Source organism: Microcebus murinus, chromosome 16 (genome assembly GCF_040939455.1).
Source record: "Microcebus murinus isolate Inina chromosome 16, M.murinus_Inina_mat1.0, whole genome shotgun sequence".
NCBI classification, from domain to species: Eukaryota; Metazoa; Chordata; class Mammalia; order Primates; family Cheirogaleidae; genus Microcebus; species Microcebus murinus.
Genome location: NC_134119.1, coordinates 17,766,609 through 17,791,813, shown reverse-complemented (window position 1 = coordinate 17,791,813; position 25,205 = coordinate 17,766,609). Strand labels below are relative to the sequence as shown.

Genomic DNA, 25,205 nt, shown 5'->3' with positions numbered 1-25,205 from the left:
ACCTAGTTGACAGGCTCTGAGGTGCTGCTGTGGCTGCGGCCGCGGGGCTGAGGCGGGTGGGAGCCGGAGCCGGAGCCGAGCGCAGGCTGAGGGAGGAGGGCGGCGACTGGAGAGCGGCGAGTGGTGCGGGACGCGGAACGTCTTTCACTTTTTCCCTCCCGAGTGCCCCCTCCCAGCCCTCCCACTCCACACACACCCTGTTTGCCCGTGAGCCTGGGGAACTTGCAGCTTAAAGCCAGCCACCCCCACGGCAACATGTACCCCAGCAACAAGAAGAAAAAGGTGTGGAGAGAGGAGAAAGGTAACCGGCCCGTCGAGTCCTGGGGGTGCGGGGGATGTGGGGTTGGGGTGGGGGCGGGGGTCAAGCTGTGTGTGTCGCGGCGCCCTCCGCCCGAGCTCCCGCCTCACGCCCTCCCGGCCGGTGCCGCCTCCCTCCGGTGTCCGTGTGTGCACAGGCGCGCGCACACCGGCGTGCACGCGCCGCCCCCGGGCACCTGCAGCTCGCGCACGTGTGAGCGCACGCCCCTCTCTGCCACCCTCCGCGCCGGTCACCTTCTCCCTAGGCGGGGCTGCCTTCGCCTCTTTCGCGGCGTGGAGCCCCGCGCAGCAGCCCCGGGGCGGCACAAGTTTCTGTGAACCCCAGCTGGGACTTTGGCACGCCCAGCTAGGGTGTCCCGTGCCGGTGGGCACTCGGGCTAGAGCTGCTCCTGCGCCACCTGCACCCTATTCCTTTCCCCCCAGACTGGCTAAGTGTCCCCATTTTTGGGGTATTTTCCCCATTTCTGGGTCACCCTTCGCCGCCGCAGTGAGTTTTGAAACCTGGAACTCCGGGGGAAACCTGAAACGAGCGTTTTGTCGGTGAAGATAAGTGCCTTCCGAGAAGTCTGAATGGGCTTTTCTCCCAACAGTGTGTTTCTCTATATTCCATCCCCATTCATGGTCTGAAGTTGCACAGAGTAAGACTGTGTGACTAATGTCACTCTGTGAATGAACCCATCCTTGAATTTTGTGCATATCAAGGTTCATCCAAATGGGCTAGATTGGCAGTGGCACTGATTGCTTTAGGAAACAGAAGTTTGCCATCCAGACCCCGTCCCCCTCATCTCTCACTCTCTCCACTTCTATCTCCTCCTCTCCCTCCACTCCCTCACAGTTGGATTATATTCTGATGTAAAACTTGACTGGCATTCCCCCTTTCCTTTTCATCCCTCTTTTCTTTAATTCTTTAGCTTTTTCCAGAAATGTAGCAAAAAGTACTTGCATTGCTAGTGTTAAGATACAATAAATCTGTATATCAAAGGTGAGGACGGCTGAGGGTAGTGCACTCTTCTACTGAATATCCCATCTTCTTTACAGAGGAAGGATAAAAGGATGACTAGGTTGAAAGTTGATTACCTTGATAATAGGTCTTTAAAACCTGTAGATTTTTATTGCAAAAATCCTGGCCTTCATGAGCATGAAGGCCCAACAGTGGCCTGAAAAGAAAGGGAAATTATGTGGAAGAAGGGGAATTAATGTTGGAAAAAAATCCTCTATATTGGGCCTACTTCTAACAATGCAAGAAGAAAGAGATGAGGAGGGAATTTTTTTTTTCCAAATTAACTGCAGGATGATTTAACATAGTATAACTGAACAACATAATTAAAATGGTCTTTAAAATATTAAAAGTTTAGTTTATATGTCATTTGACATATTTTTAATGATTATGGACATGTAGAGAGCTAACAATTCTAGTTTCACAAAACAAATGCTGTTAAGAGTAATAGCCTGATGTATAAAGTAGTGTAAGAGAATTTTGCTTTGTCTTTGCAGTAGCAGTTACTTCAGTTTCAACACACTTTCAGCAAGCATTCACCTTGTGAGCATTGAAAAATCATTTATGCCCATTTTTATTAATGGTCTTGAAGTGTTAGCTTTCTATTATTGATGATAATGAGGGCAAAATAGTGGAAGACATAACCATTGTTTTCAGTAACAGGAATCATTAATGAAATTATAGTGAGTACTTAAGAACTATTTTTCTGGCATAGTAGAAGAACAATGTTCCTAAAGTAACAGTGTTATAATGGTTCCTTCATTTAACATCTACACAGTTGGACTGTTACAGCAGGCATTTAGAATCCTTTTTTAATGTCTATTTTTACTTTCTATTTCTTCTAATGGGGAAAATATGACCACATTAATATTTTCTAAGAAAGCAAATGCACAATTAAAGAAGGCAATTAACAAAGTAATTATTCAAAATGAAGCTATTTTTCTCTTCTCTAAAACTAGTTATTTGTGCATGAAGTTTAATGTTAAAGGAAAAAGTTATGATTACGATTTAAAAACTTTAATGAATATCTGTGTTTTATCAGGAGGTCTATTTTGGGGATATTTAAATGTAAAAAATATTACCAAGGAAGAGCTAAGGACTTCTGGTACAGTGGTTAGTATTAAAGAAGCTGATGGGATGCATGACCTTTTTCCTTTCATCCCACTGGAGAGCTGATGGTATAGTATTTTTATAGCTGTCCTTTAAATCTAAAGGAAGACCTACCCACCTCATTGAAATGTCAAGGTATTCTATAAACATATTTTTAACTCAGTATATCATCTAATAAGTAGGTCTGCCTGCTTGTATGCTTGGTTCACAGAGAAAGGATTCATGTCAAGGTGAAGCATTCTTTAAAGAAAAGTTTTATATAATGCCAAAAAAACTGCATATATGTCTGTGGTCTTTAGTATATTTCATTTTTTAAACAAATAACTGAGGAATTCTTAAGTCCACATATGTTAAGTAAATATTGATCTAATATTTTAAGCCCTAATTCAGAACCACTTATGTGCATTTTCATTATGTGTATTGCAACTTATATTTATGCTATTTTATTGTTTTACAGTTGATCTTGTTTTTATTCCAAGTATTCACACTTAAACTTTTAAATAAATGGGATGCCAGAGGCCAGGTTGCATTCCTATATGTTATCTTTGACATTTATAGAACCTATATGTTGCTTCATAATGTCTTTTTAACCTGCTAAGTAATATTATAATGATTCCATATTCGTGATCTGAGTTTTTATAGTAGTGCTTTGGCAACTGCTAGTCATCTCCTTTTTCTGCTTTTGTATGATAATTCTAAATTTACCATTTGCTTCAAGCTTCCTATTCTACTTCAGACCTAATGATCCCCCTGTACTAAACAGAGGACATTGCCTTTTTAAGTCATGGAGAAAATAAATGCCATATAATGTGAACAGCTCTAACACTAACATCCTCTTCCATAACCTCATTGGGCTTTTCCTTTACATGTTCGTTTGGCTTTTTTCCTATCAGAGAGGAAGCACTTTTCTTCCTCATTTCTGAGATTAACCTCTCTTCTTATGCTCTTTATGCCATCTCCTGTATCCTTTGAGATCTTGTGCCATTATTTATTCACTCTTTAGTATGTTTAATTTCTTGGTGTCTTTGAGTTCCTCTCCACTGCTTTTAACAGTGCTCAAGTCTGATCCACCTTAAAGTAGCTTTTCTTCCACAGGGCTTCACCTTGGAGTTGCTTTTATCACTTTCCTTTTTTCACTTAGTCCCTTATAGTGTACAGATTTTAGTTATATTCTAATGAAACTAATGTTCTTAAAGTCATTTAGTAGTAACAATTATGATGGTATTGATATAAGAATAGTTATTATTTAAACCCTGTTTATGTGCACATCACTATTCTTTGTACCTTACATTATCTTACTCTTTGTACCTTACCTTATCTCACTTAATTCTCACAACAACCCTGAGGTAAGAAACTGTATGAGGTAGTATATTGTGGGGTCAAGAGCTTTGAACACCAGTTACATGGGTTTGAATCTTACTTATATTGCTTAACTAACTGTGGGACCTTAGATATGTTGTTTGACCTCTTTGTCTTAGTTTCCTTATCTATAAGTTGGAAATAGTACCTTCCTACTTACCTCAAAGGGAAACAAACATAAAGAGATTAACTGACCCAATATCACACAGATTTGCATAATGATGTAGATTAGAACCCAAATAGTTCTGTTAAACTACTTTGCTGTCTTTTTCAGTGCTGTTGGTGACTCAGTTGATGAGGCCCACAGTGTTTAACTAAGTTTTATTTCATCATTCTCCTATTTGTGCCTACTCCCTAAATGTTGTTTTTTTGAGGTTTGATCCTCTGCCTCCTTTCCTTCTTCCTTTGTTCTTTCCTCTAGGACCAGAAGTTTAAGTTATTAATTTCTAAAATCTCTATGCTAGACTTCTCTTCTGAGTTCCAGATCCTTGATTCCAAATTCTTGATCTCTCATAAGAATCCTAAACTCAATTTTTTTGGCAGTTGAGTAATGTGATTTGAATATTTCATCTCTGATTAAAATATATATATAGTTTTTTCTCCTAATGTGGCTGAAGAAAAGCTAGTTCTAGGAGTGGGAAACACGTTGGTTCTCCATTTCTTGTTCACTTGTGCTTACATGAATATTTCTGCAGTTTATTTCTGTGAAAGAATCTTTTAAAGTGATTATTTTGTGAGAGTTAGATTACCTTAAACTAGATGTTATCCTTAAATCCATTCACCTAAACTATGATACCTTGCAATGTGCTGAAAGAGAATTGAAGAGTATGAGAATACAACTGTCAATCTCTCTACATTGTGGAGTCCTATGGTGAAGTATATGTTATATGACAGCAGACATCCAGACTGAGAGAGGATGCAAGTGTAAGTTTATATATTATTAGTAAATATTAATTTCTTCTTTGTTTCTTTAGATTAAAAATAAATATAAATGGCATTTCTTTTTTTCTGCATTCTAGTGGTATAGGTATTATGCCTACTCTATAGGATAAAGTTTAAATTGCCCACCGTGGTATACAAGTCCCTGTACAGTTTTGTTTTGCCTTATGTTTCCAGCTGCTTTTCACTTACGTGCCCCCTCCTCCTCTCATACCATATCTTGTAGCTTCATTAAACTATTCATATCTCCTTTATTTACATTGTTCTGTTAGTCTGAAATGTCCTTACTTTTTATCTCTTCATGGCAAAAATCTGCATATCCTTCATGAACCAACATACATATTACCTGTCTTGAGGAGCTTTTCCTGAGAATATAGTATAGTATAGTGGTTAATACCATAGGCTGTAGTCTGTGACTAATGGGGGTATCTGTCTATATTTTAATCTTGGATTATTATTTGAAAGGTCTCTTGCTTTGGACAAACTACTTAACTTTCCTATGCTTCATTTTCCTGTCTGCAAAAGTGGGATAATAATATGATCAATTTTATTAGTTGTTGTGAAGGTGCTTTCAATGAGATTATAAGTGGAATTACCTGACACATTCTTTATAAAAAATTCTTTATAAATGACACCCACTATTATTAATTCTAAGATGCTATTCTTTTTTTTATATTTTAATCTTGTAATCAAGATGTATATTTAATGCTCCACAAAGTTACAATTAAATTGAAAGTGCACTTTTATTGTTGATGACATTGTAGAATTGAGAACATATCTTGGTGGATACCTTTTTGTGCTGTGACTATTTGTACATACCTGTCTTAGCATTTTATATTTTATTTATATAGATGTTATTTTGTATCTTATCCATTTCCTCTTTTGTCCTGTGAACTCCTCAAGGTTAAGGATCACTGTTTGTACCTGTAGTGTGTAAACATTACCTGGCATATAGTAGACTGTACTATAGTAGATGTTGATTGAAAGAGTAAATGAATTTACTTATTTTTTGTACTACCACAAGAGAGTCTTTTTCATCAGGCTTTGACTTTTTCCCCCCTGCTAATAAGGAGTTTGACATCTTTTAACACTCAAATATAGAGTCATTGGATTTGCCTTTTGCTATTCCTCAGGACTGTACCAAGACTTTGTTTAGTTTAACATAGATAATATTTAAAGTATAAAATAATTCATGTGCTTAAAAGTTAAATACAAATGGAGATTCTGCTTTTATTTTGCAAGAACGTTTACTGAAGATGACCTTAGAAGAGAGACGTAAAGAATACCTAAGGGACTATGTTCCCTTGAACACCATTCTGTCATGGAAGGAGGAGATGAAGGGCAAGAGCCAAAATGATGGTAAGTTTCTCAGAACATTTTTTAGGTAGATACTGCTCCCATTTATTTGTGACTCCTACAGGCCAGTTGTTGACAGAAATGAATATCTGGCATTCAGTAAAGAGATGACACTTTTACTATTTTGCTATTTGAAATTATTGCTTGGTTGTCATTTGTTTTTAGTAATCATGTGTTTTTTAAGTTTAGGAATATATATTAACATAATTTGTGTTCTGAAATATACTACCCTTATAATATGGTACTTTTTTACAGGTCCTTTTTGTTTGTTTGTTTTTACTATTCTGCAACAGTTCCTTGGAGCAAATGCTGTTAACCATTGCTGCTTTGGTGGTGTGGCATTTTGAGCTTGCTTTGATCAGGTTCATTTTATAATGGATTTCCTTAAGTTATTTTGAGGATTAGGTATAGTTTAAAGAGAGTGTATTAGGAAGATAGAGAAAAACCAAGTAATATTTCTTATCATTTTAGAGAAAAAAAATACATTCTGTATAGTGTGGTGTTATGTCTACATGTAAAGTATTTGCATGATGAAATTTACTCTCTTCAAGTCCTTATGATTTGATGAGAGTCAAGATTGTATAGAATATAAATGAAGTTTTAAGGATTAAAAGGGTACCTGACAAAGTTTCTAAAAACAACATAATGGATTTAATGGATGTTTAATATGCTTGCTTCTGAATTAACACACATTGGTGTTAATGATCTGGATGTGAAGTTTAGTCAAATGGTACTTTTTAGGCCACTTAGCAGTTGAAAAAGAAAGGACTTTATAAAATGAATTTGGAACATACCAATTTCACAGATTGTGGTCTTAGATTGATGGAACTATGCAGGGTATTATGGTTCTAGAAAATGAAGACTAGCATGGACTACCTATGAATAAAATCTTTGGCAAACAACAGCCAAATTAGTTTTTGGTATCTGTGTAGAAAACACATTTATCTGAGGGTTTGAGCTTTAGACAGAAATTTGGTTTTCTAGAAAGGCAAAGCATGTGCAGTTAGGAGTGAAAAGATGTGGGTTCTTTTAGACCTTATACCGCCTGGAAAGGTGACTTTGGGTAAGTGGGGGTAGTGGCTCTACCCCAAGTTTTAATGTGGTCACTGGACACGCAGATGGGGATGTGTACACCTGACCTGCCTGCCCAGTGTCATCAGTAAATGCATGTTGTTTTAATAATGCTCTAATTAACACATCATTGAAAGGGAAGGGAGTTTTGTGTAATGAAAAGAATACAGGGCTTGAAATCAATGGGACAGAGTTCTGGGCCTTGTCTGACCTAGCACTATGTGCCTCTTCATGTTTGGGTCTCAGTAATTTCTTTTGTTTATAAGCAACTGGTATTGAATACTTCAGCTCCAGTTTCCTTTTTTTCTTTTTCTTTTTATAATGGCTACAGGTTGAGTATCTCTCATCTTAAATACTTGGGACCAGAAGTATTTTGGATATTTGATCTTTTGGATTTTGAAATATTTGCATTATACTTACCTATTCAGTATCCTTAATCTGAAAATCTGAAATTCAAAATGCTCCAATGAGTATTTCTTTTGAGCATCGTGCTGATACTCAAATGTTTCAGATTTTGAAGCATTTTGGATTTCGAATGTTTGGATTAGGGCTATTCAACCTGTAGTAAATAGGTCCCCCAAATCAGAAAAGGTACAGTGAATAACACCTGACATGGTTATTCTCTAACAAATTGCTATATATTTAATCCTACCTCTCAGTATGAGCTTTATAAGTGGTTTACAACTGCTCTATGTATTTCTTTTTTTTTTTTCCCCCTCATGTTTTTTTAAACTTGAAAGTCCTCCCTGGGGAACTGGGTGATGTGATCAAAATTCTATTTCTGTTATACAGTGCTTTATTTTTTCTGCCTAATATCTAAAATGTTTTTTATTCCTCTCTATTGTGATGTAGAAATGGTGACTTTTTTTCATGAAATGGAATGGCTCATTTTAGAAGTAATATTTGTTAATTTCTTTATATAATACACATCTCTCATATGTGCTTCTTGTGTTACCTATTCATTACTCAGTTATAATGAAATATTTGTCAGGAGAGTTTTAATATTTTAATAGTTTAAAATATCCTTTAAAAATATAAATTTACAAAAAAATGATAGATGACCACTGTACATATTTGAAATATTTAAGTCATTGCTTATAAATGTACATGTATAGACGTAGGTATCGATATTTATAAGTTTAATTTTTTAAATATGAGATTTCAAACTAAGTATTAAAAGAAGTCTACTTATAATTCCTTGTCATTTAGTTTCTAGTCATAGTAAATGAACAGTATTTATTTGGCTAAGATAATATACCAATTTTAAATTTAATAGTTTATCATTACTTGTGTTTTTATAGAAGGCCATTTTGGCTTTAATACCTATGATTACATGAAAAATTCTTGAGTGATTTTAATTTTTTTCTTACTTTGCTCAAATTTCTTTTACTTTATGCTTCTTGTTATAGTAGAAATTTAAAGAGAGAGCAGTGGCTGAATGTGTTTGTAACAAACTGACTTTAAGCCTTCCTAAAACAAAAGGAAACCAAAAATTGCCGAACAACATAAAACAAATGTTTGTATGGAAAGAAGGAAGCAAGTAGGTGATATTTTTACTTTGGCATACTACTTTGGTAATACTGTAAAGCTATGGATCATAAGAGGAAAGAATGGGAGATGATTACCAAAAGAAAAAACAAACCAAGTCGCCCGCAAAAACCCATTAAGTACATCATTTGGTTATTGTTTATGTTCATATTTGTCAATTATTATTAGCAAATCTCTGGAATTATATGCATCTAATTACTTTTTCCTCTGTATTAGCAATTATGTAGTAATTTCACTTGTCAGTTGCTATGTTGTAGAGATTTTTTAAATGTTTGTCTCTCCTATTATACTATATCTTTAGCACCTAGAATGGTGGGCTCAATCATGTTAAATAAGAGTGCCTCAGTGGTTAGTAGTCTACAACGGACAATTCTTTCTTTTTTCTCCCAAACTTTGGGAGAATATAAGTGGCCCAAATAATGGCCACTTAAAAATATATGTAAAAATAGAGTACAGTCAGGCATCCCATCATATTTTGGGCAACAATGGATCATACATATGATGGTGGTCTTATAAGTGTATAATATTGTATTTTTACTGTACCTTTTCTATGTTTACATATGTTACACAAATATCATTGTCTTATATTTGCCTAAAGTATTCAGTACAGTAACATACAGTACAGGTTTATTGTCTAGGAGCAATTGGTATACCATATTGCCTAGGTGTGTAGGCTATATCAACCTAGATTTGTGTAAGTACATTCTATGGTTTTCACACAATGACAAAGTCACCTAATGATGCATTTCTCAGAACATATCTCTGTTCAGTGATGTGTGTAGTATAATGTGTGTAGTATAATTCATTCATCATGTCATTTCAAAAGTAAATAAATGGCCAGTTTTATTTCATTTGTACCAGTGCTTTCTGCACCTTTCACGCAGACTGTTTGGAAGCAAATCGAGTACATATCAATTTTATCTGTAAATGTATGTGTGTATGCATATATATGTACCTCTAAAAGGTAGAGACATATTTTTATTTTAATATAACCACAATATTATTATTACATATAAAGTTAATAATTTCTTAATGTAATTATATATCCAGTTGATATTCATGTTTTTCCCGTTGTCTCATAAAGGGTTTGTTTTTTGTACAGTTGATTTGTTTGAATCAAGATCTCAACAAGGCTCACATATTGCATTTAATATGTTTCTTAAGTCACTTTTACTCTATGGTTATTTCTCTCTCATGTCTTTTCCCTCCCTTATAATTTATTTGTTGAATAAACTAGATTCATTTATCCTGTAGAATTTTTCATATTTTGAATTTTGCCGACTGCATCTCTGTGGTGTCATTTAATATGTTCTTCTGTCCCTTCTGTTTTTTAGGAGTTTGTAGTGAAATCCAGAGGCTTGTTCAGACTTGAGTTTAAATTTTTTTTGAAAGAATACATTATAGATTATTGTGTATCCTTTTGCATCATATCACAAGGCAGATAATGTCTGATTGTGTCTCTTTGTGGTGATAAGATTGATCCCTGGGCTTGTTAATGGAAAAAGACCCAAATTCGGTAAAATAGTTTAAAGATGTTTATTCTGAGCCAAGTGTGTGTGACAGGCCTGGAGCATATAGGCTGAGAAAATGTGCCTCTGGTATCTGGGTTACAGTTTGGTTTTATACATTCATGGAGCCAGGAATTACACGTAAGACCCTAAGTCAGTATGTGGAGGGTGTACTGTGGAGGATGCATGGTACATTGGTTTGCTGGAATGGTGGGACATTTCAAATTTCAAAGTAGAGGAAGAGGCTTACAGGTTCTATGTAAGTTTAAAGATTTGAAATTGGTTAAAAAAATGAAGCTTTGTCTAAAGGCCACCAGACATTTACCAAAATTCAGGTGATAAGTAAAACTGATGGTCTGTAGATGTGGTTTAAACTTTGTCTTGTATAGCCTTAAGCCTGTTAATGATTTAGCATCTTATTGTTACAAAGGATATCTTCTAGAAGGGAGGGGGCATGACCAGGCATATCTGACCTTTCTTCTCATGGCCAGCAAGTCAACTTGAGGGTTTTTTGGGGGTCCCCTTGGCCAAGAGGGTGTCCATTCAGTCAGCTGGGAGGCTTAAGATTTTATTTTAGTTCACAGGTTCAAATATTGTCAGTCTGATCTATCTGGCGTAAAATTTCCTACCAACTTTTTACCTAATAGTCACAGCAGCCATTGATGGTTGTTGCCTAGATCCATTATTTTATTAGGAGTTGCAAAATAGTGTTCTTTGAATTGCATCATTCCTGTATTTATTAATTGGACTTCCATAAAGAGGAACTTTCTCTTATCAAGTCTTTTATTATCTAGTACAGTTTATACAGGAAAGGCCAAATGCTAGTTTCCTTTATTTACCAGTTTTCAGATTGAGTTCATTCTCAATTCTGCAAAGATGACCAAAGAATTCTTTTCAATTTTTTTTTTTTGAGACAGAGTCTCACTTTTGTTGCCCAGGCTAGAGTGAGTGCCGTGGCGTCAGCCTAGCTCACAGCAACCTCAAACTCCTGGGCTCAAGCGATCCTCCTGCCTCAGCCTCCCGAGTAGCTGGGACTACAGGCATGCGCCACCATGCCCGGCTAATTTTTTGTATATATATTAGTTGGCCAATTAATTTCTTTCTATTTATAGTAGAGACGGGGTCTCGCTCAGGCTGGTTTCGAACTCCCGACCTTGAGCAATCCGCCCGCCTCGGCCTCCCAGAGTGCTAGGATTACAGGCGTGAGCCACCGTGCCCGGCTCTTTTCAATTTTTGACTATCATTTTCAATCTTTTTCCATTCCTTCCTCTCTCCCTCCCTTCTCCCCCACTTATTTTCCTCTTCTGCCACACATATGTTAAATGAGAATGCCTCAGTGGTTAACAGTCTGTGAAGGAGGTTTGTGTGTTTGTATATTTAAAAGTATAGCTCTCCCATGGGGGAAGGTTAAAAAAAAAAAGTATAGCCCCAGTGGAAATGCATATAATTACTAAACTGTAGCCCTATGATACAGCAAAAAGACAAAGATAGATGTATAAATGGGTGGATGGATAGATAGGATAGAAAGATGATACTGCTTCTTTATAGAGACAACAGTTTTAGTTCTTGGGTTTAACTGTTTTGTTCTCTTCTTCTCCTTTGCTACTGCTATACTAAGGTTCTACTAGACCACCACCCAGAGAAACAATGTTATTGTTACCCTCTTTGGATAGAACAAAGCACTGGCAGACTTTGCCAGGCTATAATAATTTTCTTTGACTAGTTGGTATCAGGGAAAATATTAATAGCTATGGCTATTAAGTTTAGATTGACTTTGAGTCATTACTTTTAATGTTTATGTTGAACAACAATGGAGGAAAATAAAATAGATGAGTTAGGTGAAAACTATAAAATTATTTTACTCAGTTATGACAAAATACTTTTAAAAATTGGTTATTTAGAAAGAAACTTAATATTTTATATGCATGTTTATATTTAAATCTGATTTGTAGGTCTTTGAAAAACAACTGTAGAATGTGAACTGTGTAATCTTTGTAAGTCCTAAAAATCTCTCCATTTTTTGAGGTATATAGAAATATTTTGAATATGTTTTGGTTGATTGGAGGTATGTTTTTAACTTTTTGTTTCTTCCATATTAAAAATATTAGCATGGTAACTTAAGAGTATAGCCTTATTTGTTCCCTTATTTGTTCTTATTTTCAGTAGAACTAATTTCTGCTCTTAATTTTGCAAGATGTGATGGATGACCAAAGAAATACACGTTAAGTCCAAACTTCTCAATCTGTCAGTCTGTTCACTTTGAGATGGAATTTCAACGTAGGTGTTGAATTTTCTGTTATTTTACCTATGTCCCAAGTTGAAAAATGATATCTAGAAATCCTAAAAGAAAGTATATCTTAATCATCTTTCAATCCCAGTGCGTACTCTAGTACTTTTATACTTGGTGAATTTGCAATAACTATTTTTGAATGTCAGTATCTTTATTAGCCTCTATGACTGTGAGGAAATAAGAATGTAATTACTTATACTGCTGAATATTACATGGAGGGTGGTGAGAGGCCATAATGGTAAAAGGCATTTTAAAAATTTGTATAGCTATGATAGAGTGGATACTGCCCCAGATTTGTAAACTATATTAACCACATTATTTTATTAAATGTTGGCTAGTTGTTAGTTGGAAGACATGGTACAATTTAAAATGACTGAACAGTTAGGAAAACAGGTGGAATTTCAGTAGGGATATAAAAATTGAAAGGGAATATTTCCTATTTAATGTCTCTATATTGATCCTTTTTTGTATTATCACATTCAGGTTGAGCATTGTACTTTAAAAATAAAATAATCTGTAGAAGCAGAATAGGATTCAGCAAAACAACTCAACTTCTTAGATACAAATCTTTCATTTTAAATGGGTGTTGATTTATTTTTCCCTCATAAATGATCTTAAAATGAATTAAAAACCCAGAAATGTGTATTTGCTTCAAGTAACTAAGACCATTCTGGCTTATTCCTTAACAATTAGTTGTGAAGCTTCCATTACGCGCAAAGATGTTAGGCAATTAGAATTTATATTGGAAACAGACATTTTTTGCTTTGAAAGTGAAAAATAAGGACTAGGGTAAAGCCTAAAATTTTAAAATGGCCTCCCTTATGGTCTGGCCCTTCCTTTCCTCTTTGTCTTTATATTATAGCACTTTCTTAGTCTTTGCATCTAGCCACATTATCTTCCTGTTTCTTTTCCTTTTTGAGATAGGGTCTCATTCTGTTGCCCTGGTGATAGTGACATTAGCCTAGCTCACAGCAGTCTTAAACGCCTGGGCTTAAGGGATCCTCCTGCTTCAGCCTCCCGAGTAGCTTGAACTACAGGCATGTACCACCATGCTCTGCTAATTTTTCTAATTTTTTTTGTTAGAGGCTAGGTCTAGCTATGTTGTTCGTGCTGGTCTCAAACTCCAGGCCTCAAGTGATCCTACTGCCTTGGCCTCCCAAAGTGGGAGGATTACAGATGTGAACCACTATGCCTGGCCCCTTTCTGTTTCTTGAATGTACAGTGTTCCTTCCCACTACTGGGCTTTTATTTGGAATTGTCCTCACCACTCATCTCACCTGCTTAATTTTTCTCATCTTTTAGTTCTGAACTTGAAAGCTTTCTATTTTCTGTAAGTTTTCCTTGACCCCTTACTTTAGAACAGGTTCCTTTATTATGTACTATCGTAGGGCTATATTCCTTTTCACAGAACATTTATTTATATCAGTTGGTCTTTATGTATTCCATTGTAGAATTATCTGATCAGGGTCTGTCTCCTTTTTGAGACTATAATTACCATGAAAATTGGGACCGTATTGTTTTAACTCCTTTATGTCCCTTGCTTAGTACACAGTAGCTATTCAGTAAATATTTTTTGTGTGAATTGGATAGTGATAAATTATATGCCTGATGATATTTTCGTACATTATTTTGTTTTCACCTTTATTCACTGTATTGTGAAAACTGATGTGGGAATGAAAGGTTTAGAAGTTAAGCTAGATATTTGTTAATGTAGTCAGGCGTCCTCAAACTATGGCCCGTGGGCCACATGCGGGCCGCCTAGCACATTTATCCAGCTCTCCAGGTGTTTTTGCCGCCACTGTCTGTCCTGCTTAGCAGCTGACTCGTCCCGGGCCCACAGTGCGCAGTCTCGGGCCCACAGTGCACAGTCTCCAATGGTATGAGGGACAGTGAACTGTCCCCCTGTTTAAAAAGTTTGAGGACCCCTGAATTGTAGGTAATATATACTTTGCATCTTTGTAATATAAGGTCAGTTTTATTAAGTTTTAAATGTTAGATAGCCCAATGACAAATTTCAATAAAGATTTTACTAAATTATTACATAGATATTTAAATAGTTGAGATAAAGATGAGAATTCATGTGTTTTATATATTCAGGAACATATGTAATGAGCATTATATTATCTATTATTATTTATAGTACTTAGTAACCTAAGTGTCATGATTTGCATTTGTGTGAGCTTAAATGGCATCAGGACTTAAATTAATGAGAGAAATAGTAGATATACTTAAGCCTGTTTTATGTAATATTTTAAAGTATAGGATAATTTTAAGGTGTTACCATTCTAAATGCATTTACTTTGGCCTTATTGATCCTTGACACTTCCATGAACTGTAAGAAATTATTTTAATATCACATCCTGCTTAAGTCCTTTACTGAGTTAGTTGGTTTAATGAAGAATTTGATGGAAGAATTAGACTAACTTCTAAGAATTTTGAAATTAAATGAAATTCACTCTAAGTATTAAAACATTAAAAATTTCTGTGTAATGATATTCAGTATGATGGTGTGAGCACTGGTTTAGTCATATATTTGTGAGGTAAGGTTATTAAACTTCTAAAATGGAGAAAAAAAGAACATGAATTACATAGGAACTCATGAAACACTATGTAATTCTATTTTTGCTCTGCTTTATTTCCCTCTTGGTCCTTTTGACTGCAGTTGACCCTGGAACAACATAGGGGTTAGGCAAATAAAATCCTGTACAGTTGAAAATCCATGTATAACTTTTGACTCCCCCAAAACTAGAAGCCTTACCAATAATGTAAACAGTTGATTAAAATGTATTTCCTATGTTATGTGTGTTACATACTATATTCTTACAAGAAAGGAAGCTAGAGAAAAGAAAATGTTATTAAGAAAATCATTAAGGAAGAGAAAATATAATTAGTATTCATTAAGTGGAAGCAGATCATTTTATAGCCCTTGATCTTTGTTGTCTTCACATTGAATAGGCTGAAGAGTAGGAGGAAGAAGAAGGGTTGATCTTGCCATCTCATGGGTGGCAGAGGCCAAGGAAGTAGAGGGAAGGTAGAAGGAGGGAGGCAGGAGAGGTAGGCTTTGGGGTGATGTTACAGAAATACAACATAATTTCTGAGTTTTTTGCTTTTTTATTTCTCTAAAAATGTTTCTATGCAGTTTCTATACCAATCTTTCTTCCACTATTTGCTTTAATTTCAGTCCCCGTGTCATAGAAGGGTTCATGTTGTAAAAGAAACCAAAAGCAGTCTTGAATAATTGGAACCAGTCTATAAAATTATTGTCTACTGTCAATTTATTTTCTGTCTCTGCTTATTCTACATCTTTTAATTGTCTAAGACTTGTTTGGAAGCACTCATCTCCATCAGATTATCTTCTGTTAATTCCTCTGGTGCAGTGTCTCTTGGCTCTTGAATTTCTCCGAGATCCATGTCTTGAAACCCTTTACCCTCCACCTTTTTTTTTTTTTTTTAAACCACATCCATACTCTCTCATGATTTCCTTGATTGGCTCTGTTGTGAATCCTGTGAAATCATGTACATCTGGACAGTTTTCTCCAGTGGGATTTTATTGTTTCTGGCTTGATGGCTTTCATGGCTTTTTCTGTAACAAGGATGTCATTTTCAATGGTGTAATTCTTCCAGACTTTCATGATGTTCTCTTTCTTGGGGTTCTCTTTCATAGCATTGACAATCCTTTCCATAGAATACTGTGTAATGAGCCTTAAAGGTCCTTATGACCCCCTGATCTAGTGACTGAATTAGAGACGTGTTTGGGGGCAAATACATTTCTTCAGTGTCTTCAGTGAACTCTGGGTGGCTAGGTTCTGGATGGCAAGGGATAATATTGACCAATATCAAAAGAACTGTAAAGATCAGTCCCTTATTGGCAAGCTGCTTCTTGATTTGAGGGATAAAGCATCAATGGAACCAATCCATAAAAGGGTTCTCTTCTGCATCTTTTTTTTCTTTTTTTATCCAACCAAAAGACTGGCAGCTGTTATTTATCTTTTCCCTTCAAGGCTTGGGTATTAACAGAGTTATATATAAGGGCAGTCCTGATCATAGACCCGACTGCATTTTCACAAAACAGTGGAGTTAACTGATCCCTTCCTGCCTTAAATTCTGGTGCTTATTTTCCTTAGTAATAAATGTCTTTTCTTGAATTTTTTTCTAGAATAGGGCACTTTCATCTGCATTAAAATATGTGTTTAGGTAGGTATCCTTTCTGCTCAATGATTTTTTTTCACGGCACCTGGGACCTAGTCTGCTGCCTCTTGATCAGCTTCTCCTGGTATCTTGACATTTTTAAGCCAGACCTCTTTCTGAAATTATTGAACTATTCTTTGCTGGCATTAAATTTTCCAGCTTTAGATTCTTCACCTTCTTTTGCTTTAAGTTGCCATATAATGACTTTGCTTTTTCTTGAATTATGTTAGAGTCTATAGGTATGCCTTCCTTATAGCAATCTTGTACCCACATAAAAGCTGCATTTTGATACAAGATAAAAGGGTATTTCATAAAAAGTGCAAGGTTTTTGTGTCTGTAGCATAGCTGTAGCGACAGCTTTGCAAATTTCCTTTTCTTTTTTTTTTTATGATGGTCCTTACACTGGATTCATTTTTCTTGAAATGGCAGCAACTGTAGCTGCAGACCTCAATCTACTATATACAACAAGCAATTCAATTTTTTCTTATAATGTCATGACATTTCTCTGTTTCTTGGCAGCACTTCCAGCATCACTAGTTGCACCTTGTATGGGTCCCATGATATTATTCAAGGTTTATGGCACTGCACTGGACATGATGAAAAATACGCAAGTACTGTGAGAGATCACTTTTTACTGTGTTATGCAATTTACTGGAGAGATGAACTGCTCATGTAGAATGAATGATTAGTGTCACATAGTATAATACTTGCAATACTTGAACAATAGCAATAGGAGGTGGCTATGAAATTATTACAGTAGTACAATATGTACTGTAGCTAATTTTGTGCAGTTGTGATTTAATATAGCATATACTTTTGTTTATATTTCTCTCGACTGCCAATGGTGCCATACAAGTTCTGTAACAGTGTGTATGTGGGGTGTGTGTGTGTGTGAGTTTTGATGAATGTTAACTTTTTGCAGTAAGTTTTGAAATCTGGAAGTGTGAGTCCTCCAACATTTTCAAGAATTATATAGCTATTTCGAGTCCCTTGAGGTTCCATATGAATTTTAAGATTGGCTTTTCTTTCTGTAAAAAATAACTATTGGGATGTTGATATAGATTGCATTGAGTCTATAGGTCATTTTGGGTAGTGTTGTTATCTTCACTATATTTAGTCTTCCAATCTATGAACATGGGATGTCTTCCCACTTATTAATATCATCTTTTATTTTTTTCAGCAGTGTTTTATAGTTTTCAGTATACAATATTTCACCTTCTTGGTTGAATGTATTACTAATTGTTTTATTCTTTTTGATGCTATAGTAAATGGAATTGTTTTCTAAATTTTATTGTCCATGTTCATTGTGTATAGAAATGTAACTGGTTTTTGTATATTGATTTTTGTATCCTGCAGCTTTGCTGAATTCAAGCTAATAATCTTTCAGGCTTTTATATATATAATCATGTAGTCTGTGAACAGAGATAATTTTCCTTTTTCCTTTCCAGTTTTGATGCCATTTCTTTCTTTTGTTACATTGTGAGTTTTTAGGAATATGTCCATTTCATTCAGGTGATCCAATTTTTTGGCATATAATTTTTCATAGTATTCTCTTATCCTTTATATTTTTTTAGAATCAGTAGTAAAGTCTCCACTTTTATTTCTGATTTTAGTAATTTGATTACTTTTTTTTCTTAGTATGGCTAAAGGTTTGGCAATATTGTTGATCTTTTTAAAGAACTATATTTAGTTTTGCTGATTTTCTCTGTTTTTCTGTTTGATTTTTTTTTTTAATCTCTAGTTTTTATTATTTCCTTCCTTCTGGTAGCTTTGGGTTTAGTTCTTTCTTTTTTTTTGGTTCTTTAGGTGTAAAGTTTGGTTATTGATTTGAGACTTATTTAATGTATGTATTTATAGCCCAAATTTTCTCATAGCACTGCTTTCATGGCATGCCTTAAATTTTGATATGTTGTGTTTTTATTTGTTTCAATGTATTTTCTGATTTCTTTCTCCATTTTTCAAGAGTGTTGCTTAATTTCCACATAGTAATTAATTTTCTAATTTTTCTTATGTTATAGATTTCTAGTTTCATTCCATTATGATTAGGAAAGATTTTTTGTGTCTTTTAAAATTTATTGAGATTTGTTTTGTGGCTTAACATATGGTCTATTTTGGAGAATTTTACATATACATTTGTTGAGAAAAATGTCTTATGCTGTTGTTGAATGGAGTGTACTGTATATGTTGTTAGGTCCAGTTGGTTTATATTGTTGTTCAAGTGCTTCATTTCCTAGTTGATCTTTTGTTTTGGTGTTCATTTGTTATTGAAAGTGGGGTATTTAAAACTCTATTATAATAGAATGATTACTCCTTTCAGTTCTATTTAAATATACTCAAATTCATGTATTTCGGGGCTCTGGTGTTTGGTGCATTTATGTTTATATATATTTTTTCTTGATGAATTGACCATTTTATCAATATATAATGCCCATTATCTCTTAGGACAATTTTTAATATAAAGTCTGTTTTGTGTGATACTAATATAGCCACCCGCTTCTCTCTTTTAGTTATTAATAGCATGAAATATCATTTTCATCCTTTCATTTTCAACTTACATCATTTGTGCCTTTATATGTAAAATAAGTCTCTTGTAGACAGTGATAGTTAGATCATTTTTTTAAAAAAAATCCATTCTGCTAATTTCTGTCTTTTGATTGGAAAGTTTACTATTTACATTTATAATAATCACTGACAAGGAAAGACTTACCTCTGCTGTGCTGTTTTCTGTATGTCTTAAAGCTTTCTTCCACTCATTTCTTCTATTACTGCTGCCTTTTTTGTTTAGTTGATTGGTTTGTAGTGACACCTTTTGATTGCCTCTCATTTCCTTTTGCCTATATTCTATAGATACTTTCTTTGTGGTTACCATGGAGATTATATGTAACATCTAAAGTTTTAAAGCTATAATCTTTGTTATAAAGTTATAATCTAATCAAATTGATACCTACTTCAATTGCATGCAAAAACCCATACAGATCTCTTTTCCTGCCCACTTTATCAGTGTAACAAATTGCATGTTTATATGTTGTGTGCCCAATAATTTAGATTTTAGTTTAGTTTTAGTAGGTTTTTATGTATTTGTCTCTTAAGTCCTGTAGAAAATGAAACCAAAATTATGTAAAATTGGCTTTTGTGTTTGCCTGTTTATTTATATTTACTGGTGATTTCTTAAAACAACTTTGAGTTACTGTCTAACATTCTTTCATTTTAACCTGAGGTACTTCCATTAGTAGTTCTTGTAGGACAGTTCTAGTGGTAATGAACTTTCTCAGCCTTTGTTTATCTGGGAATATCTTAATTGCTCTCTCATTTTGGAAAGACAGTTTTGCTGAATATAGAATTCTTGACTGATAGATTTTTTTCTCCTTAAATATACTGTCCTTCTCCCTTCTGGCCTCCAAGGTTTCTGAGGAGAAAATCAGCTTATAATTTTATTTAGGAACGCTTGTATGTAGTGAGTTGCTTCCCTCTTGCTGCCTCCAAAATTCTTTGGGCTTTGACAGTTATAATGTATCTTGATGTATTCTCTGATTTTATCTCATTTAACGTTTTTGAGCCTTTTTAATTTGTGGATTCATGGCTTTTAGCAAATTTGGGAAGTTTTTATCCATTATTTTTTCAAATAATCTTTCTGACCTCTTTTTCTCTCTTTTCCTTCTCAGACTCCCATAATGCACAAGCTAGTTTGCTTGATTATGTCATTCAAGTCCCTTAGGCTCTATTCACCTTTCTTCATTTTTTGTCTTTTGTTCATTAGATCTGGTAATTTCAGTTGTTCTATCTTTAAGTTAGTTGATTTTTTCTTCTTTCTGCTAAATCTGCTGTTAAACCCTCTCATGAATTTTTCATTTCAGTTATTGTACTATTGTTAGGTAGATAGTCAGGATCTCTAGGCTCTTCTCAGGATAAAGGTTCCCTGTTTTGGTACTGTTTCCAGCAATTATTGCTCTACCTGAGAAGAAGTATAAGAGTGGACACTCCATTTTGGTGTTGTCCCACCGTTAATCCCATCCTGAGCAACTTCTACACCTGGAGAAGGAGAGAATGCTGTATCAATCTAGGAATTCCCCAGCCCAGGCATAATAAGATTTAGAAAGTGACCTAGAGTAACCTAATTAATATGTCATTAGCTTGAATCTGCATTGTGGTTCACCCAGTCCAGGTGAGCTTTCTTAGAAGGAGCTTGTATAGGCAGATGAAATTTTGAGGACACCTGTTGAACATTGGATAACATCCTACACCTCCTGAGAACCCTCCTCTAGACTTAGCTAAGAAAAGAAAACAATCGGAGAAGTCAATAGTAAGTGAGTGGGTCAGTGAGTGAGTGAGTTGGTCTGTCTTTTTCTCTCTGCTCAAAGAGCAGACCCATTTTATTCTACAATAAAGAGCTGCTCTTGTGAATGTGCTCCCTGTCTGAGCTTACTCCGTTGTATTGGTCTTGCTGGTGGTTTTTCCAAGAAAGGAGTCAGAGGACCAGGATAATAGTATGGACTTAACATTTTGGTGTGTCTGATCATTCTTCGTCCATCATTCTTTGTCCAAGAGCACACCAAGAACTGAGGGCACACTTCCACCCTGACATCTTTGGTGCTGAAACCCAGGATTTGGACACTTTTTAGCTCCGGAGTTTCTGGTTGGTTCTTTTTTCTAATTTCTGTTTCTGTTGATTATTTCATTTGGTTTATACATTGTTTTCCTGATTTCCTTTTTAAGATGGTTGTTTTAAAGTCTGTCTAGTAAATCCAATGTCTGGGCTTTCTCTGGGATTGTCAATTTATTTTGTTCCTTTGAATGGGCCATTTTTTCCTCTTTTGTTGTATGCCTTGTGATTTTCTGTTGAAAATTGGGCATTTGACTATTATAATGTGGTAACTCTGGAAATCAGATTTCCCCTTCTCCAGGGTTTGCTGTTTTTTTGTTTTTTTTATTGGTTGATTGTTGAAGGCTATAGAAACCCATTTGTCTTGAAAGTTTTAAAAACTATTTTTGCCACAACTAGTCCATGGTGTGTGTGATCATTGAAGTCTGTTCCTTTAGCTTGTGTTCAGCTGAAGTTTTTATAGAGATATTCTCAGGAGTTCTCCCAATCTTCTTTATAATTAGCTGTGTGATGGGATACTCCTTCATCCCTTAGGTAGGCTTCCTTTGAATGTAGCCATCTTCCTGAGGTGCAAGCCTAAGGTCTTCTCAGGTTTTTTTCTGAGCATGGATCTTACCTGGGCATGCAAATGACTTTCTGAATTCCCCTGTATACACAGTTGCTTTTGAATATCCTTATTTCCCAAAGTGTCTCATCGCATCTTCCCCTCATGGCCTGTTGTATGTCTACTCCTAATCAATTGTCCCAGTGTCTGAGTCTATGGTTCCTTTGCAACTTTTATGAGTAGTGCCTGCTGTTTTTTCACCTGATTTTTTTTTACCTGTGTGATTGGTAAGGCAGAGATTATTAGCTATTCATCAAAATCAGTTTCCAGAGTTTCCAGTTTCATTTTCTTCCTGGGCATATAAACTACATTGCATTTTCCAGTCTCTCTTACAATTAAATATGGCCATGTGACTGAGAACTAGTTTAAGACATGTAAATGAAAGTCAAGTATACCATACTTACAAGCGAATGGCTTGTTCAGTCCTTTAGGTATCCCCCAGACAGGTTAGAGGAGACATGCACAAGAATTTGCAAATAAGGTCTGTTCTGCTCTGATTTATGGGAGGAAACTGGAAACCAGGCCACTGTTGTTTCAAAAGCAAAGCGCGGACTTATATGCTAGTAGCTTGGCGGGTTTCTCCGAGTGGCAAAGGATAATTGTATAAGGAATGCAGTAAAGGGTCTGGGGGCAAGAGGCAAAGGATAACCGTATAAGGAAGGCAGTAAAGGGTCTGGGGGCTACCTCATGTCGGAGGAACAGAAAGTATGTACTTTCTGTTTCTCGATCATGACCAGGCATCCATCTCAGGCTGGCTATGTGAGGTTGTGGTAGCCATTAGGAGCTGCGGCTCTGGACAGTTTTTAATATGAAAACCAACTGTGTTAGTTTGGCTAGTGATAGCTGGCGTAACAAACTCCAAAATTAAGTGGCTTAGCGAAATATAAATTTATCTGGTTTACCTGACAGTCCAGTGTGGGTGTTAGTGATTGGTGTTAGAGGAGTCCTGGTTGGGTAATAGGAGTGTCTGTGTGTTGGAGGTGGGGGACAGTCTGCTTTACATAGTCATTCAGAGACAGAGCTGAATGCCGCCTTTAACAGCTCTAAGAAACAAGGGTGATATAGCACATCTTATATTTTCCTGGTTAGAGCTGGAACCCATAGTACTAAATGAAGTATCCCAAGAATGGAAAAACAAGCACCACATACACTCACCAGCAAACTGGTATTAACTGAGCAGCACCTAAGTGGACATATAGGTACTACAGTAATAGGGTATTGGGCAGGTGGGAGGGGGGAGAGGGGTGGGTATATACATACATAATGAGTGAGATGTGCACCATCTGGGGGATGGTCACGATGGATACTCAGACTTGTGGAGGGAGGGGGGAAGGGCATTTTTTTGAAACCTTAAAATTTGTACCCCCATAATATGCCGAAAGAAGAAAAACAAAACAAAACAAAAACCATATTGCTTTTAAGGTTGACCTGGAGAACCGTTGGGGGAAATGAGAAAGAGAAGGATTGAGTTGGAGGTTGTGATGAGTTAGACCTGGAAGTATGGTACACCTGACTTTCATTTACTTGTCTTGAGCTAGTTCCCAGTCACATGGGCATATTTAATTGTAAGAGAGGCTAAGAAATGTAATGTAGTTATATGCCCAGGAAGAGGATGAAACTGGAAACTCTGGAAACTGATTTTGGTGAATAGCTAATAATTTCTGCCTTACCAATCACACACATAGATTCCTTGAACTACCATGTTCTATTGAATCAGCTGTAAGACACCCTGTTATTTTATATACCATTAAGGAGGAAGGAAAAACACTGCCAAGTAAACTGTTTCACAGTTCTTTCAATAAAATTTGATTTCTTTCAGTGAATATAAAATAAAGAATAAAACTTTGTCTTTTTCAATAAATATAAGATAGAAATTATTTTTGTTGAATTACATTATTTTATCACATAGCATCTTTGAATATAAATTGAAAATATAAGTGAAATAAATTGGTTGAGGTAATCCTCAAATGTCTTTGCATTCAGAGCAACTCTTCTCTGTCATTTTTTTTTTGTCTTTGTTTTTCCACAGAATATCTTTTCTGTGCAGTTAGGAGAGTTGGTGATATAACATTACCTAAAAATGTGCTCTACTTTTGTCTGGGATTTTGTTCTAAACCACTGATATCTATTCGGCAAGTTTTAATACTGGCATTTCTTGATCTTACCAGATGGTGTTAATGAAGTTTTCAGCCAATTAATAGGACTGTTCTTTCCTCAAATGTTTGTTAAATGGATTGTTGCCTGGAATGTGGAGAGGTTGCAGTTGTCCAAGTATATCACTAGAAATAATCAAGTTCTTATATAGAGAAAACTGTCATTACCACCAGCTTTTCAGCAGCAACTATAATAAATCCTTTTAATTGTAAGGCAGCTGCCAATTTCAGAGATGTTAAAAGGGAAAAAAGGCATCTTAGAATTGAAGATATATGTAGTATTTTGAATTTTTTTTGACATTCATATTTTTATGTCTTTTAATGTTTGGGGTTCCCTGTGATGCCTAGCTTAATCAAAATACTGGTTATTTGAATTTATTAAAATAATTATATTTTAGTTTATCATCTGTAGTTTGGAAAAAGATGATGTGAGGGGTAAGATGGGTGGAAGTATTCAGAGAGGTTCTGGATGAAAATCACTTAGATAAAATAAATGCAGTTCCTTCACTGAGTGGTAATTGAATGAGATGTTGTCTAATCTGTCTTTATGGCTATTGAGATTCTTATTCTAAAATAATTTAGGTTTGTATTAGATGGTCTTCTCTTTTCTGATTCCTGACTATAATTTATTAATACTTCCTATTGGTGATTGGAACATGAATGATTTTTTTCCTTCATGTAAGATAGGCAACTAAATGCAGATCAGTGTTCTGTTTCTAATTAATTGATTAAATACACTAAGCCAAGTCATTCTTTGAAACACTGATTGGCATAGTGAGAGGATGGAGCTAAAGAATAGTACTTTTTTTGTTTGCAGATTTTACTTGCAAAATATTGTAATCTGATTTTCCTGGAGGCATAGTCTTCTGTCTCTAATTGTTGGTTTGCTTGGGGTTTAGTTGGTGAAAGGACCACTATGAATTTTACTTTTAATAAAACAAATAGTTTTACAGAAATGGCTTACCTTCCTTTTCTCCCTTCCTTTCTGTTGTTATTGACATAGTACTTGTGGCCCAACTCTTTGGAATTATCAAAATTTAATCAGTCAACTAAATGAGGAGTTTTCTGAACTTTCTTTTTAGTAGTTCCAGTGGTCATTACTGGGATTCTCTGTATACCTTTGGGGACCAGATTAAACAGGTGAAGGATAGCCAATGTTTAGGA

The 25,205-nt window shown here is 35.4% G+C and overlaps 1 protein-coding gene across 1 annotated transcript in view; it reads left to right on the top strand.

The window, feature by feature from the left end:
* Positions 1-25,205, top strand: part of MACROD2 (mono-ADP ribosylhydrolase 2) — a 1,812,973-nt gene continuing 1,787,768 nt past the window's right edge. Inside the window, 2 exon segments of the mRNA XM_076010917.1 lie at positions 1-301; positions 5,966-6,082. Coding sequence (XP_075867032.1) covers positions 256-301; positions 5,966-6,082 — 163 coding nt within the window. The 5' untranslated portion in view covers positions 1-255.